General features: G+C 27.5%; 1 protein-coding gene across 8 annotated transcripts in view; it reads left to right on the top strand.

Moving 5' to 3' along the window:
- The window catches only part of LOC126906077 (uncharacterized), a 177099-nt gene that overhangs the window by 76799 nt on the left and 80840 nt on the right, over positions 1-19460 (top strand). For all 8 annotated transcript variants that reach the window (XR_007704181.1, XM_050686338.1, XM_050686334.1 and 5 more), the window contains one exon: positions 1156-1228. Coding sequence is in view for 2 of the 8 variants with exons in the window: in XM_050686338.1 (XP_050542295.1) it covers positions 1227-1228 (2 nt within the window). In the remaining 6 variants the exon portion in view is untranslated. The remainder of the gene's footprint in view (positions 1-1155; positions 1229-19460) is intronic.

Genomic DNA, 19460 nt, shown 5'->3' with positions numbered 1-19460 from the left:
ATTTTTTGTTTCCGTAATATATTATATTATATAAGCTTTAATTTAAAGTATATATAAAAGTGTCAGTATTTCCGGAACACTTTCAAATATTAGGTTGAAAAAGTTAATTTTTTTTGAAAATGTTGTCATTTTGAATCCCCCTCAGTGGCAGGTCAAGGGTCAGATATATATAAAAAAATATATCAAATGATAGGTAAAGACATAAAAAAAAAACTATATTGATATGGTCATTTTTGAAAAAGTTATGGTAGTTTTAAGTAAAAAAAATTGAAATAATTTCGAAAATTAACGATTTTATAATTGTAATTCTTTTAGAGATTTCCCTCATTTACGGAGAACGAGGGAAATTTTTTCAATTTTAGAGGGTAATTTTTTGATTAGATACAATTCGTGATCTTTTGACATATCGATGAAAGAAATCGGTTCGTGAGAGATGAAAAAAGTGGTAACAGACACAAAAAAATATAAAAAAAACACATAGTAAAATTAATACCTTCTCGGCTTCGCATCGAAGCTAAAATTGTTGATATGAATTAATTGCTAAGAGAATTTTCACTTCAATTAGTTTTTCACTTTGATGACTCACTTTCTATGTTTTATTATACTACTTGGATAGCAACGAGCAATTAATTATAGTATTTGAAATTTGTTAATACTATCTACTGCTCAAAGAATTGCAAAATTGACACTTAGCCACTTAGACATAACGCATTCGAAAGTTCTCATTTTCTTGCAAATCTTTTTAATCATATTTTTTTTTAGTTCATTTTAATGATTATAAATAACTTAAGGAAATTTATTGATTAAATTATTAGTCTTTTATGGATAAGTATAAAGCACGATGCTCTGACAAATTAATTCATATTTTCTTTATTAACTGATTCCTTTGAAATTTAAATAAAGTTAACAAAATGTATTTTAATAATAAATCTAATTCAAGATGCCTCGTGGGAAATCACTGGGTATTGAATATTAGGGACGTTTCTGCAAAAAAAAAAAAAACGTTCTACTTCAATCAATTTAAAGTAATTAGAAATGGTAATTATTTTCGATGTAAGTCCGAATAAAAGGTAAAAACATTTAACCAAAATGTAAATTATAAGTTCTATTTACTATTTTTTTATTGTAATAATAATTTTCATTCAATATTTTCAGAAAAAAGATTGCTACTTAAAAACCAGAAAGAGTGAACACATTAAACGCTGACAAAACTATAATAGACAAAAATGTAAGTATAACATGTCATATTACAATAAAAAAGATAATGTAAATATTACACTTGACCAACTTTTTATCTCGTTTTTGTCATATGAAATTGTATTTATTTTCATTACGCATACTGAACCCCAGTAAATTAATAATTTTAATTAAAAATCACCCTGCCTCCTGTTATACAATTTATTTTTCGAACTAATAGCTTATTATTTATCCTGATTTTTACTAACTTAATAGACTGCAAACAAAAGCTGTCTACGTCAGTTGCTGTACATATTTTATTTAACAGGAAAAATGATATGCTTTTGTCCACTTATCTAATTTTTATTTCATAGCTTTTTTTTACCAGAATTTTGGAATCCAGAATTTCGAAAATGCATTTAAACATATTGTACATGATTATTATTATTTTGTTTTATGCTGTTATATGACCATCCAGTGCTGTGTTTATTATTATATTTTATTACGGTATGAGGATAATGGTAAAAAAAAAAAAAAGAAAGACGATTCACAGTAATTCGAAAAACCTTTTATAAATATTTAGAAGATGATTTTAAATCATGATATTTTCTTGCAAAATGTCTTAAAATACCTTTCTAAGAAATAGGATTTTCGAGTATATTAATTTCAAATATCCGTTACTATGTTTTAAGGCATTTTTTATTCTTTCAATACCTAAAAATACGTATAAAAGGTATAAATCATTCGTAAAATATTTACCAATCGTTAATTTCCGTCGTAGAAACTCAATTTCGTGAGGTAAGGTCCACCGAATATCGCGTTTGCAATAGTAAATGTTGATTTACTGACTTTTAACACATCACCATTGGTTTGAACATTCTACATGGACCATGGAATGGGTAACTAACAGAGGAGTTGACGGCACGTGAATTATTTCGGGTTATATAGGTCCCAGGATAAAACCACACGAGTCTCCAGGTATACCCTTTTATAGTCATCGCCAATTTTTCGTAGCTTTGCAGCTAAATACACGAGTGATCTATGCGTATGTTTCGTTAAAAAAAAAAATAAGTCCAAGTTAATGTTACTGTGAAGTTATTCGGAGTAATTTTTGACGTTACTCGAAGAAAAACATGAGCATTTTAAATAGATACTTTTAAAACAATATTTGTTTGTTATTTTTAATTAAACATTTTTAAAGTTTTTAAAATTATAATATCGTCGTGAGTTCTACAACGAATAAATCTTATATATTTTATCGTATTTTTCTATATGAAATAAATAAAATTCCATGCCATTTTGGAAATCATTATTTATTTTATATGACTCGATGAAAACTATTCTCGATCTTTACTAATACGACATAAAATTTACAACATACCGCAATCGCCGATAGTTGGATTCTATATTATAAAATTATAAAATAATAACATCATTTATTGTTGCTGTTCTGTAAAAACATTTTTATTTTGCAAATCTGATCTACTGAAAACACAATTAATAAAACATTCTATCTCGAAATGTTGACATTTGTGGAGTCATGTGACTTGCATGCCATCAAACTGATATAACTTGCATTAAATAATAAAATTACTGAAAAATATTGCATGGATTGAAATATCACTGACAACATTTTAATTTAATATCTATTTTGATGTAATAATTTTATTAATAACCTATTCACTTCCATGTACACCAAAATTTCATTGCATTAAAGAGAAATAATATCGTCAATGACAAATGTGCTAATTTCATATGTTTAATCATAACAACGGAAAAGATACAACTGTAAAAGTGTACGCGATCGGTTCAACAAATCAAATTACAATTTTTCTTTATTTTTTACACTGTAGTAAAAACGTACTCGCCTTAGGGACAATAAACAATGTTCGTTTGCATGGTTCAACGTCGTGGCTGAATAAACCCAATTAAAATTCTAATTAGGAATATACAAATAATAACCTCCCAAAAACAAATACATATTACGTACAATAGTTATTGTATGTATTATAATTAAAAAAATACATATATAAAAAATAAATTCATAATTGGAGATAATATATTATGCCCTTTCAAAAATACATTGTTGTAGTAACTTCAATAGTCAACGTAGACAATGGCCTTTTTACAGCCACTTAGATATCCTTGCTTCGGTATTGTCTATTTGGAGTGCATATATTTTCTGAGAGGGAACAATTGTTTTCATTGGTGTCATTTATATTGCCAAGTGTAAAGATATTGCCGGTCTTGTGTAATTTGCTTTCTGAATGATGTCTATCGAAAACGTTTACCTCTGTCATCTAGAGTACTGCCCTTTGTTTTCATTAAAAAATTGCAAACAGAACTATTGTAGATTTTGATTGAATAAATCACGAAATAAATAAGATAAGCTAAAACACGATGAAATATAAACACCGCAATAACAGTATTTAAAGCTTCAAATAAAACTTTCCGTACAATGTGTACAATCAACTGTAAAGATTTTCAAAACGCTGATAATATGCCACTAATTGTCGGTATTTGCCGACATTCGATTATTACCTCATTGAGCACTTAAGGTCTGTTATTCAATTGAACGTTGTATGGATTTCTATAAACTACAACCGGAAACTTCTGGTAGTTAGGACATTTCAGTCAGGATTCGAAATTTTCTGCCTAAAACTTTGCAACATCGATCAATTTAACAAGAGAAGTTTTCATTTGCTCAATCCTGTGGTACTGTAGTGAAAGCAATGGTAATTGATGGACTGCAGCTTAAGTGACGATGAATTATATTCTATGAGCAGATATTTTACCGTCTTTTACTTCATCTACCTTAAAAGGCGAAACCACTTAAACTAAACATACGACTAACGTAGTTTAAAATTATTAATTTCTTTTGAACTATGAAACGTATTAAGTTATTGGAAATATGAAAGTCCTTCGAGTCCATAAAATATCTAAATGTTTCTACGAAGAAAAAAGACACTGCAAATTATTTATCAAGTTGAATTTAAATCTTCAAAGAAAAACATGTGGTATGTGAATGTTATTTTATACCTCAAATATTTTTTTTATAGATTTTTAAACTGTTAAAATGATACTGGTACTAATAATATGCTAACATTTAATTTGCAAGGTATGAATAATTCGAATAGAACAAACATTTCTATTGTTAATCTTATTTTTTCTATATAAAAAATAAAATATTCATGTAGTTTACTTATAACTCAGCAACATACTTCACTAATTAATTATGTTTTTATATATTATTAGTTATGAATAGACAGACCAAGATATTTACTAAAGTTCACATAAGCAATCGAATCCTCGAATCATTTATTAAACGTTACTTTACAAGATATAAGTGAGATTAATGAGAACAAGTAAATGAAAAAGTTCGTTAAAACACAAGTAACTTAACTTGTTATTTTATTATAAAAACTGATATTTAACTATCACTTATTTTATTTGATAAACATATACGATATTTTGATAAGCTTAAGAAATGGATATTATTAAAATAATATAATACATAAAATATTTATATTATACGTCCTTACTCGCTACACAATAAATAAATAATATATTCTAAAATATAAAAAATTAATTTTTTTCAATAAATTTGATGATTTAAAAAAAAAAAAGAATTTGTTCTTAATTAGTGTATTGAATGTTATAACTGAACCGATAATTTCAGAAACGGCTGAAGTTATAAAATGTAAATTTACAATATTATTTATCATATTAAATTTGAACATACAAAAATTAATTAAATTTAAAAACCAAGTGACAGTTTTTTTTTATAAAAATTAGCTAAACGTTGTCTTCTGAAAATTGAAAAAAAAAATTATTTTAAAAAGAGTTATGGATCTCCAAACGTTAATAATCCTGTATTGTCAATCATTTTCTTAATTAGGTACAATATCATAGAATTTAAAAAAATAGCGACCTTTTTATTTGCTAGATTCTTTTGTCAAAACTGTTTAAAATATTAATGTTCATAATAGTTTAAACCACATCAAACGATTCTTAAAAATGTTTATTGTTATTTTAATTATCATAAAGAGATGAAATTAAAGTTGGTTACATAATGTCATTATTTTCAAATAAAATTCAAGATTTTAATAGAATTCATGATTAAATATTTCAAAGCCAATTAGCCACAAATTTTATGCACACAAAACCTAATAATCTGAAAAGTTCGACAATCAAACAATATACTGGCTTATGGATAATCAGGCTATTGTTATTTTCTTTTAATACTTGTATTATTCTGTCCTATTCATGTTTTATATTAATACTATTATACGAACGCACTTTTAATATTCTATTATTCGACAAAAAATGTGATTCACATGATTCAAACGAGTTGACTATCAAAACTTTGAACTCGCATATATTAAAAATAATTACCCTCCGGATAATATTTAATTAGCTTACGTATAATAATGTATTCGATGAGTTTAAGCTCGTGTTTGATAGTGACACCAAGTACATCAAACACACCTATAAAGCATTGTTGATTCACTAAGGAAACTTTCTTGCTGAATCTGTGCGGCTTTGTAGTATCTTAATAGAATACCGTGTTATTTTCTAACCAGTGCCGCCTATAGTAAAAATTAAGTTTAAAGACAAGATAATAATTCTCTGGATATCTTCAACCATATCCTCCCGAGGGTATGATTAAAACTTTAATGCCACTAAGCAATACAAAACATTCAATATCCGAAGACAATCTATAAAACGCCAATGCCTATTTATCCAAAACAAACATGATTTCATAATTGCCATTGTAATAATAAACTTATTTTAAATAAATAATATTCGAGCTTTTTATCTTTGTTTTGCGTACAGATGAAGAACGAAAATAAATTACAAAAACAACACGGCTGTTTGTTAAACTGGCTTCAGACTGGTCCTTTATTCTATTTAAACACAGTCTTCTCTGTTTTGGTATTGATATGTATGCTGCTTTGTTCAGTAAGCCTTAGCGTAACGACATGCCGATGATGTAAGCCGATCATTTCACGACAGATAAGTGACAAAGGGAACAATCCCTTGTTGCGGTTCAGAGGACAAAGAACTACAGGCTTAAACAGCCGTTACAGCACAAACTCTATAATTACTTACTAGGGATGATTGTCCGGACTAGTGGAATACCATAATAAGTAGAACGCAGACTGGATCATCTGACGGATTGCTCTGCACTCATTACTCGTACTTGGATTATATAAATATTCAGGTACCGACAATAAATCGGTGTTGAATATTCTGTCGGACGCGCACTCGTTACGATAAAACATTCTATTAAACATTCATTGACCAATGTATTGTTCTAAAAACAAAAGATTAAATTGCTATCTCAGTCGAAAGTAATTCGACAATGTTATAATCTATCCGACATTTTTTATCTTTATCGTTACAAATGTACCATATATCTGCGGATGTGTTAATACTTATTTAAAAACAATACCTTTTCGTCTGGACCGTCATTTTCATGGTTAATATATCCGTTGTCATCATAGTTTTTTTAACATTTATCATCGATTTATCAATACCATTTACAATAGATTTTGAACGCACTGTGAATTCTGTGGATATTAACAAAAATAGTTGGACATTTAATAACACGTTGAATACCACTTTACCAATGAGTTTCCAAAACTTCATCATTCGACTCGATGGGCCGTGAAGAACGAACGCTGAATTTCTGACCACTGACAGTTTTATAGTTTACACTGTACAATCAAGTTCTTTGGCAAATGAGACACAAACAACTTCTTCCAGTCCTCGTTATTAACGGCGGTTTATTTGTTTTTCATTGCTGACACTTATACAACATTTATTTACCTTAATTTATTACTCGCCAAATAAATTTAGTTTTTTTTATTGTTATGAACAACAAAGCTACGAAAACAAATTAAATGTTAACTTCATATTCACCAGTTGAATCCCTCGGCAACTTGGATCATAAAAATAATAATAACGTTATGCTAAGATTTTTATATCGTGATGTGCTACACACAAAAGCATAACATAACTCTGTATTAGTTTGTACGCGAGATTCAAACATCAAAAAATGTTGTGGTTAAGACAATGTCGGATTTTGCTTTATACAATTTAAGCAGTTTAATGTTGTTCACTCGCATTTGTGAGTATATCCATAAAATTCAGCAATAAGTTCTAAACATGTCTAAACCTACAACAGAGCGCATTAAGCAAGAAAAACGAAGGCGCGAAAACGTTTGCAGTTCAGCACTTTGTATTAGTATTTCAATTTAAGTAAAAGGAGCGTATTAACTATAAACTAGTATATGTGAAAAAGGTTTTTTATACTTCAGCAAAACTTTAAAATGACATATAAATTTATTGCCCTCGTAATAACTTAAATTGGATACTAATTCTGTGACATTGATTTTCCTCATCGTTACTTTTGTGAACTACATAACCGCCTGTCGTTTACATTGCGTCTGATGTGGATGAATTTTGAATAAATATTGTCTGATATTTCCAATAAAAACAAGACGACTGTGGGTTTCTTTTGAAATTGTTACCATAGCAATAATGTGAAAACCCTTTCCACGACAAAATCTTAAACAGGAGAAATAAGAAAAAAATAAAACTTTTAGATGTAACAGTTTTTTGCTGAGTAAATATGGCAAATTTATAAGACCTACCGTTATCTCTTCGTAAAAGTTCAGTACAACAAACAAACAGAGACGGCAGTCTTATAAAATTTGCTCGATATTTTTTATACGAAAAAGAAATAAGTCGATTTAACTTGTTGTCTACAGGACAAATAAACAAGGAAATACCATCTCCTTACATTCAACATACTTAAAAAAACTGCATTTATCAAATTTATACACATGGAATGTCTCATACCTAACGGATAAGGCTTATTACTTTTGACCCAATTATCGTTTCGTTGATATTTTTTTATTTTTATAATCATTTCCTTATTAGACTACGTACAAAGCTTATTTTCTGTTTAAAAATAAATAAATCTTAGCCCTTTTCTTACAAAAAAATTGCAGTGGATCGATTACAATTTTAAAAAAGACAATACTCATAGAGTTACAAGCATTTTAATAGATTGAGTGGGTATGGAATGCGTACATCAGTGCGGGTTGCATTCACTCTCCTGTGCTACATACCGACTCTATGTATTAAAATGCTTGTAACTCAATGAGAATTTGTCTTAAAACTGTTATCTACTCATTACAATTGTCTGCAAGAAAAAATGTTTATTTTTAAATTTAAAAAATATATATACACATATTTTATATATGCCTAAATGTTTTCTTATTATTAGAAGAAAACGAAAAATAATTATCAATATTTATATTCTTCGATTAAATAATTGGTTCGTGATAAAATTATCATTTTATAAATATACATTTGTTGTAAACAGCTTTTAAATTTCAATTAGTCATAATTATCATGACTTTTATTCTGTCTCTTAAACTCGCTCTTTTACACTCGAGTCAATTAATTCATTTGATTAACTCTAACATTACATAATTGAACATTGTGGCACTTCATTTTAGCAGAATATGATATATTTGTAAGTACTTATGTCACTGCGCTATTGTTGACGAATTGTTAGAATACCGTAAACTGATAATAAAAGATGACTATGTTGATGAAAGTAATTAAGACACGACCTTCACTTAATATTCTTTTTTACGCATTGTCCTAACGCAACTTGACATTTTATAGAATATTATCTAAGTGTAAAGTTTTAATTAATAGCGTTCGTACCTAATTCGGCGCGTACACTTATATTTCATAAAAACTAAGTGTTAAGTTTTTCAATAGTACAAAAATTAGAACGATTAAAGTTTTAATGTCACTAGTATTTGTTCACATTACTAAATGCAATTTTTATCTGAATATTTTTCAGGGAAATCAGTGACATTTAAAAATGACAACAGTGTTATAGATCATAGCTTATAACAAGTATTCTCTTTTTATTAGTTTTAAAAGTATAATTGTCAATGAAATTGTACATAAGTAATCCAAATGTGATTAAAACTAAACGATCCTATCTTCTCCTTTTCAATACTTCAACAAATTCTCTACTTCCACCAGTTAACGTTCAAACATCCCACGTACCCATTCTTACTTTATATCTATCTTTTTCCCTTGTACACGAGTCCAGCCTCGATTTGAGTGATGAGGTCTCTACATAATTGACACTACGAGCATTGAATTGACCTGTACACATAATTGGTGAAACAGCTATCGCACAATTTATCCCGCTGGTATCTACACTATATTCTTTGGGCCTTTTCCGTCTTTAACTACTTTATTTCATCTTACCTGTTGTCTCCGAGTACATACGAGATGGGAAAATCCGCCTAAGTTCAATTCAGGACTTCTCATACTTTTTGACAAAATTTTACATCGGCTGTCGATCTGACATAACCTCATAAGTCTTCTCTTACGACTGGCAGGGGAGCCGAGGAAGTATTATTATCCTCGGGGATAAAACGAATCGATTCAACCATTCCTAATAAAATATTGGTAAAGTTTGTCTATTTTTATTTTATTATTATTTATATACATTTAACACTGTCTCTATAAGCTATTGCTTATGCCATAGAGAACGGGAAAACTTACATGGTCTAGCGCAACGAAATTGAACCACACTATCTTCGCACAAAAGCAAGACACACAGTATAGACTGAGCTAAGTAGTTCACTATTTATTTATTTTTGAACTACAAAATATGATTTCCAAGAAATTGATAAAACAAGTTTTTTTTATCCAAGTTTTGTTAAAAAGAATTTTATTAAAAAATGTGAAAGAACTATCTTTAAACTAGACGAAATGGTTTATTCCTAGTACAATTTCATATGAACTATCCAATTTGAGTGTAAAATAACACCATTCATAACGTACGTACATTGACTATGTATGTTTTTCTGTGTACATTATTTTACAATTGTGTAGTATTTTAGATCAAGTGAAAAAAGAAAATATTTTTGACATTTATAGCTTTTGTAAATTGCAAAAAAAAAAAAAAATCATCAATACAATATGTTACTTTTATAGTGCTTTTTGACCATATACATATACATACCAGTAAATCAAAATTTGACAAACAGTTCAAATGTTGTAAATTTGGGTTAAAAGTTATTCTATCATATTTTAAATATATCTAAAGTTAATAACATTTTATTTATTTAATAATTACTTTCATGAATTTATATGTTAATTTAAATGGAATTAATTTTACTAAAAATAATTACCAATTTTGTTTGTTTTAAAATACTCTATTAATTAACAACAAAACGTTCTTATTAAGCATAAGTAAAACATAAATATAAAATATAATATAATATTTATATTCAAGATTAGGTCTTCTGAAATGTAAAAAGAAAAATTTAATTACAATTAAAATGACTATAATAAAATATTATTTTTGTTTTTAATAATGTTTTATTTACACTCAGTCAAATAAAACAGTTATTTATATTAAAAAGCATTGTTATTCGTAACTTTATATAGTGCCTAGTATAAATCAAAATATTATTTAATTACCAAACTTTTTCGTTTAAGTAACAATTAATTATTAATTGTCGCTATTCGTCTAAAATCATTATAAGATATTAATAGCCAAATAATTCAGCAATATTCTTATTTACTAATTATTAAGATAAACAAAAAATTATAGTTGCTATAAATATGATATAAAGTTATCTTTATAATTTTTTTTTTTTTTAATAAAGGTGATTTTGATGACATTGATGTAAAAAGAAATTATTTTCTCATTCATGCTTCAAAATCAAGTTATACAGTATTAATTTATTTATTATCATTTTCTACATAGAATATGAACCACATGGTTGAATGCATATAATTACAATAAAACTAGATTTTCTGTTTTTTATGATTAAATTCATTAATAATAATAATAATAAAAAGTTTTTGAACGACAAAGCGAATCGGGTTATTGTTATACTTCATTTACAGCTTTAAGAGATTGGAAAACTTTTTGTTAAAAACGACTAAGAAGTAACAAACTTTTGTGAAATTTAACATTTATCTTGTTTATTTTTATGGACTATATTTTGAAAATTAAGTGAAAAGAAAGAAAGACTGTTTTTTTTATTCGTAATCTACGTCAAAAATAATAAAATCAAAATTATATTATTATTTGCAATATATTCTTAGAATAGTTATCATTTGAATTTTAACTCAAATAACATAAAAATTTACTTGAGAAATAATCCACCAAAAGTATTAATAAATTACTCATTTATCATATATTTGTTCATTAAAACATTATAAACAATTTTGACTGTACATGAATTGTAAGTAATGCAACTAAAATTTTGTATCATCTAAATACAGACTTAAAATAGTTTTAACTAACGGGTTACTTGAAAATAATGTTTATGGTAACTGTTAATTGTATGACTGAGATAAAAGTAACAGCATGTGGTTCAACTGATGCCACACACACACTCTTACATCCATTTTAACTAACGTGTGCGCAACATAAACACTTCAAAGGAACGCAAATTAGGACGAGTTCACTAATTTTAGCAGCTTGTTTGTTATATTATTAGTAAAGTTATTGTTATTATGACATAAGCATAAAGGGTCTATCTGTTTTTGAAATTAATCGATAACACAACTAATTCAACAAACTGCATAAATAAATAAAACAAAAACAGTTTGTTTTATTGAAAAAATAGTTACTTTCAATCATTTCAAAAACGTTCTCTTTATTTTATTTGTTTTATATAACTCCCATTTAACGTTAAAACTTTTTTAAAGATAAATTATTGTAGTATTTATTTTCGACTTTGTTTATCTCTGAGATAAGAAAACATAGTAGTAATGCATAACTCAGAAGATTTCTAGCGCATAGAAAAAAAACCTATCGCCCAGTTGCACGCTTTACTAAAGCTTTCTGGATACATTTGATTCTTATCGATGATTACATGGAACTCATAAAAGACCAATCGTTTTTATATTGATGTCATTAGCTAGAACCGTATCATCTAGTCTCGCATGTTGGTAACTCTCATACAATTTAACTAATGCATATTTTGCTGTATAATAAAACACTACAGACGTTAAGTGCAGATTTTTTAAAAGTAAAGTTTTTTTTTTCGGGAACAAAACATCCTGATTACATCACAAGTCACTTTACCCTGAAATTTCGGTTTGGCCAAACTTTTAGTCGAAACCGATTAAATAGTTATCCCACATAATACATGGTTTAGTGGTTGAAAAGTTTCCTCGTTCGTTAGTCTATGTACACTGCTCGTTCGGTATGTTTTTCACTTTTCCGGGTAAAACTTATTAATAGTGATATTATGACGTGATATATACAAGCTCCATAATGTATACTTAAAACTTGGAAACTAGTGAGTCGCTCGATCATGTCGTCGAGTCGGGTTGAGTCTTTTGCCTACTACATAGTGGTAAATGAAGTTGCTAAACTTTGAAATTTCTCAATTTTTATGGACCATTTTGCAGAAACCATTTAAAAAATCGCTATATTAACGCAATTATTGTTTTACTTACTCCTACTATTAAACTTTGAAGTTTAATGGCTACATTTATCTTCGTAATTTTTATTTATTACTATTTGAGGTATATATATTTGCACGAGACCAGTTTTGACATTCTGAATCTCTATAACACATAGAAAAATAATTACTATATTTCGTCAAATCACATTAATTTCATGCAACAATTAGGCAGCGCAACAATTATTTTTTTAAAAATTTAAAACATACCATTAGAACTGTTATGAAAAATACGTTTTTTTCAAATTACACTAGCTTCATTCGAACCTCAAAATACGCAGTTCGCTGATATTTGACACCACCGTGTAATTGGACTTTTGTATGTAATGTGACAGCGGGCAGCATCTCGTATTGGTTTGTTACATCTTCGTTTGTCTTTCATTAATCGTAACACGTGTTGTATAATGTTATGCGGTGACCACATATCGAACCTGTTGGTTGAATTTGTCCGTACATAATAATAGCGGAATAAAAGAGGAGAAAAAATGATTTAACGTCTTTATTTTTCTCAGGAATAGGATTCTAATGGAGAACAGGTCTTACCACTCGTGAGTTAGTTGACGTAGACAAACGACGCAAGTTTTTCACCGCCGTGTCTTAGGTGTGATCTGTTTAGTCTCAACCCTGAAACCAAAATAATAATATAAAAAAATGTCCCTTTTGGGTCTGCGCGTGTGTCTTTTGTGATCGCAGAGAGAGTGCCATCAGCGGGTTGGTGATGAATGAACAGTTAGATATTATTACGGTAACATTAATGAAGATAGGGAAAGAAGTAGGGTATCATGGGCGTATATCTAAAATTATTAACAAGCCAAAACGGTGGTACGTAAAATGATACGTCAATTTCCATCCCATGTAACTGTCAGGTGATTAACAACGTGATATCCGATTTTGACAGCTACGACTCGCTTGGAATATATTGAGCTTGAATTTTGGATAATTTTTAAATATAACTTCAGGAAGAAAAGCTTAGTTTAAAAAAGCTAAATCGATAGTAATGTTATATCTTTTGTAAACCATTTTGTAATACTTCCTTAGACATCATTGTTCTTCATTCAACATTTTGATGGATTAATTTAAAACACCTCTGTCCGACCACGTGGTATAGCGAACCTGTAGCTTTAAACAATTTGTTTATCGAAATGTTGTAGACTGGTATTCAAAAGGTATACCCTGAAAAAAACATTTTTTCCGGTTATACATTTGTTTGATATATTTTTTCAGCATTTTTCACTTTGAGCCATCAAAACAGTAGAAATATGCTGTCTGCTTAAATGGAATACATTTATATGAATCTCTAGCAGTATTATAACGTGTGAAGTGTAAACGAAAATAATACTAACAATGATCATTATTCTTACGGGGTATACAACCGAAATGACGTTATTATACAACCGCACGTTCTAACGCGTTAATATTATCATTGAATTCAATCTAAGAAGCCACGTATAGTCTTCATAATGGGATAGTTCTCCAAACTTGCGTTTACTAGTTATAGTGGGACATCGTTATTATAAACAGAATTAAAGTTCGTCTTAAGCACAACGAACTTGGTAGAATGTTTTCCATATTATAAATCTGGATTTAATTACAGTATTTGATGTGCTCCTTTTTCACTTTTCCCGTAAATATTTCGCACGGTTTAAATGTATTATTTATACTTTTGAGCAACTTAAGGCTAAAAGTTTCACCATGTTTCTCATGCATATTTCAGTACTTTCTAAAGCCTTTGTATCGTTCTCGACATGCCGTAAACAAAAAACGTTTGCAACTTTTTCATTTTTATAAGCATAGTTCTTATTAATATTTTTCTTTGGCTAAGCATTAACAAAAGGATACATGTTAAAACAAAAAGTTTCAATAAACTGCAGTCGGTCTATATTCATTAAAACTATTAAAGTTACGGTTAAAACTTGTAATGTTTTGAAAAACCGTTATAGGAAACCATCAAACAAATAACAGACACGAGAATATTGGAAATATTTCCATTATAAATCTACAGATTGTACAAAATTTTCCTCTTGTGCCTTTAAGAAATATATTTATAAAAGAAAAATCTCAAATCATTTTAATAATGGGACACAATCTCAACATGAAAAATAATATGACTAAATGATTTTGGCAAATTGTAGTCTTACTTACGGATGATGATTATAAACATTATACTAGTATATTAACATATGCTACAAGTAGAGAAACAAAAAGTATTAAATCAAAGGGTTACTGTTGCATATAACATAGAGACCCTTAGGTTCTCTATGGGTAACATACATGACACTTCTACACTTATAACGTTTCATATTGTTTTTTGAGTATCATATAACAGTAATGTACGTAACACAACTTGAAAGACTTAATAGAAATAATTTTATGACGTTTTTTTTCATATCATACACTCATTAAATTTACTACATTATTTTCAAGCCCTTGTATAATTTTCCGAAACAAAAACTTCAAATACGTTGAACTATTATTACATATTTTCTTTTCATACAATAAGAAAACTAAAAAAATGTGTTTTTACTTTTTATCATCGAAGAACTTTATTAAAAAAATATATATAACATAAAAATACAAGTAAAATTACGTTGCTAGACTCGTCTATAAATCAAAATCATCATTTACAAATTCAATTACTTCACTGTATCTCGAAAAATAAATAAAAAAGCTATAGAAGCTATTACAAAGTAGTATTTATTTGCGTGTCTGATCAAAATTCTGTTACTAAAACTTACATCAATAACATAATTTGTAGTTCTTGAGAATGAAAAAAATATTAAACTAGTATGAAAACAAAATACACACATTAAATGTAGACAACAAGAATATATTCATGTTGTTAGCTTTTCAGTTATTCAAATCTTTCGTAGTCTATCAAAGTAACTAATAAAATATAAAATAATAAACCACAATAAAATATAAAATAAAAGTACGCTAAATGTAAATAATAATTTAACCTCGAAATTTAATAGATTTAATTTCGGATCAAATCCAAAAAATTACATTTCTGTTTTATTGTCAAGGTAACAATTCATTGAATACAATTCGGATACAAAATTTGAGTTTAATTTTTCAGTCCAGTTTGAATAAAAATAAAATTAATTTACATCCCCAAAAACTATTTTTTTAAAAACTTGTAATCTAAGTGTTTTTAATACCATATCGTGGTATCATAGTTTTGTTTAAATAGAAAGTATTGATTATAATGATTATTTTAATTTTCACAGATTTATACACTTACATTATTGTTATATTGTAGGTATCTTACAGTTTGTTGAAAAAATCAACATAGTCGACGATTCTCTCGAGTACTAGTAGTACTAAGAATGCAAATTATAAAGCCATTTCCATAATTTATTACACGGTACACTTCACTCGAAGTTCGCTTAGGTCGTTTTATCTTAATAAAAACAAGAGGCAGAACTCTGTGCTTGACAATTATTTCTATGCAACCTACGTAATTCGTATTATACAGTATGATTTATTAAGACAATTACTCCCAATTATTTCGTTCAATAATGATTTTTTCTTAAAACTTAACTGAATAATGTTTTATTTGTTGTTATGAACTATAGTGAATATCAAATTTATCATAAAAAAAAATTATTACTAAGAGTAATTTTAAAAGGGTAACTTAAGATAATTAAATGCCAACCTTAATCATTATTATAATATTAAATTTTGAACTAGATAAAATTTTAGATAGAAAATTTTGTAATATATCTTTTTGAGTTATGAGCATTTAAAGATAAGGTGAGGTAGTGTTTATACCTAAAAGTTGTATTATCGTAAAATATAATACCACAAAACTAGTTATCGACTAAATTTTATTAAGTCATTTTAAATCTGATGGTATAAAAATAATTATAAGTATAACCTATGCGTTCTTATGTATGTCATTTTAGTTTTAATGATCTCTTTATAACTGACTGTTTATGACTTGTATCCCTTTCCGTCCAATTGCATATTTTCGAAAATTATAAAAAATATATTTGATTATCTATACAAAGTTTTCAATTTTTATCAGAGACACGTGGGAGGAATTGTAGTAACCATATTAGTGTTGTATCGTGTTTATAAGTATGGTGAATTTAGAAAAATATGACAAAAATGTATTATATTTTTGACCCGATAAATGCTCTAATATATTAAAATTCGAATGAAAAAAAAATCAAATCTGAATATGTGTTTGATATTAAAAAATAAGAACTTAGGCATTGTCTATATTAAAATATTCCCGAATTCTTACATATTTTATTTTATGTCAGCGCATATCTCTTAAATATATCTGATGACAACATACCTTAACACGATTTTATTTAATATGTTTGAAAATAAATTAATACATGGAGTATTTTGAAAGCCTAAACACAAATGTATAGCATTATGAAATAGCTGTGTGTAATATTAGAATTATGACAATCTGGTGAATAGCATATGAATTTACTTGATATCAAATTTTGTTATTTATTTAATGAACAATATTAATTTAACTTTGTCTAGTTAATTTTTAGTTATTAGTTTAGCAAGTAACTTAATGGTACTTTGTCTCGGAGTAGTGGCTTAAATACACATAATACTATGACTAGATTTCATAACGTTAAATCATAAACATTGCTAATGCAGTACTTAATGAATGTTATCTTTATAGAGCATTTTGCAGAAAAACACATTGCCACCTGTTTTCTTGATGCTCCAAACCCATTTGCATTAGAAGGTCCATACTACTCAAGTATTGCGTTGATAGCAATTATCGTTTTAAAACGTATGGTCTAAGTATTAAACATTTCGTCGAGATGCTTAATTGTTATAAGTTTCTCTCTCTGTAAGACTAACGATCCAAGTTAAACGCAATAAAAACAATTTTACGCCATTGTACTGTAAGCAGTAAATACATTTAAGAGTTCTAAAGTTCTTAATTTCGCAACTTTATTTAATTAAATATTGTTATTTCACTCTGCATAGTATACGACCTTAGGTCAAACTTACATTTTTCTCTTGATGATTTATGTGGCAGTCGTCGAACACTTTTTTATCAATAGGTTTAAATTATTGGCCGAGAGAGCCAAATATTTTACTATTATTTTTTAAGTTTTTTTTTAATCGAACCACTATGATATAATTTTATTAACTTAAGAGCTTTGCTTGTATTAAGTTTATGGTTTGTTTGTACAAGTCGTACATCCAGCGCAATCCTGAAATTAGGAAATCCATTAAACGGGCCAGGTGAAAGTCAATTCAGTGAGGTTGGAAAGGGTTGGTACGAGAGGAGAGAAAAGTTTTTTCCCATTTTCGATGTTGTTGCAGTAGTAGTTAGCCGATGGGGTGTAACGGCGCCTGTAGTTTAAGTAAAACGTAAAGTTCCTTTAACGGCAACTAAGCGAGAAGAAATTACGAAATTAATCTTCTAGCAGCACAGGTAAAGAAAAAACTATTAAAAAAAAAATACAGATAAATAATTAATGTACCGACCAGAAGAGGCTCATTGCTCACTTGACATTTCATCGAACATTTATACTCAATCGAAATGGTTTGAATTTGTACACTAATTCGATAAAAAAGGTCACATCCTTTTTTTATTAAATCAACTAATAAAATTCCATACAGTTTAATTAATTTTAAAAAATAAATAGGACTATGAATATGGTTGTATTATAACTGAAGTTATATTCGTAACATTTAGCTCACGTATATGTTTGAACGGACAATTATAAAAATGTCTTATAGCCAGCAAAATAAATTATTTACTTAAGTATTCTTGACAAAATACAAAAGCACTTTTAAACCCTAATAAGATAGGAAATTTCAATTTGCTTAATAAAAATACTTGTACCTTGGGGATCCTAAATACACCAAAAAACTTAACGGAAACTATTTTTATCAAAAATAATATTAAAAATGAACAAATATTTATGGAATTGTTATAAATAAAATAGCACTATCTGCATATATTATAATGGAAGCATATTTTTTTTTTTTCAAAATAAAATATATACAAGTAGCTAATGTTAGGTACTTGATTTATCTTATAATAATAATTATTTGAAAAAAATTCTTTTTGGTAATTTTTAAATTTAAATTTAACGTTTTAAGGGTGTTAACTTAATTTTTTTAAACGGAAGTATACATATTAAACTAGCTTATAAAATACAAAATGATCTGATTCAGAAATTTACTGGTCATTACCAAACAACGTTTGAAATAGTACTTTAGATATTTTTGACATTTTTAAATATAAAGTGGAGAAATAGCACGATAAGGTAATGTGTAATGATAAAAATAACCTCATCATCATTATTAATTTTAAAATAGTTAAACTTCCGAAATATTATGTCAAATGTTATTATCGACTATTCTCATTTATTTTACACTTTTTTTTTTTCAATAATTCTTCTTCTTTTTTCTTTTTTTATCCCAACTACTTGGGTTCGGCCCTATTCTTATCCTAAACTTACACTTGAAACGATCACCCATATTATCTAAGCTCATATCAGTAGTCCTCATATCGCATTAAACATCGTATCAACAATTGACGCTACACCTATTCTCCTTCTTATTCAACTTTTTATTTTCAATAGTTAAAATATTACTTAAGATCTGAAAATTTCAATTGTACCATTTCTTTTAATTACCAATGGTTACATAAAAGTGATAATGAATACTTCTATTAAAATGAATTATTACAATATAAATTGAAAAAAAAATTGTAATTTTAATTAAACTTTGATATCTTTTTATAAATTTATTGTT

This window comes from Daktulosphaira vitifoliae, unplaced genomic scaffold (assembly GCF_025091365.1).
Source record: "Daktulosphaira vitifoliae isolate Bord-2020 unplaced genomic scaffold, ASM2509136v1 Scaffold_4, whole genome shotgun sequence".
In the NCBI taxonomy this organism is placed as follows: domain Eukaryota; kingdom Metazoa; phylum Arthropoda; class Insecta; order Hemiptera; family Phylloxeridae; genus Daktulosphaira; species Daktulosphaira vitifoliae.
This window is presented reverse-complemented; position numbering and strand designations above follow the sequence as displayed.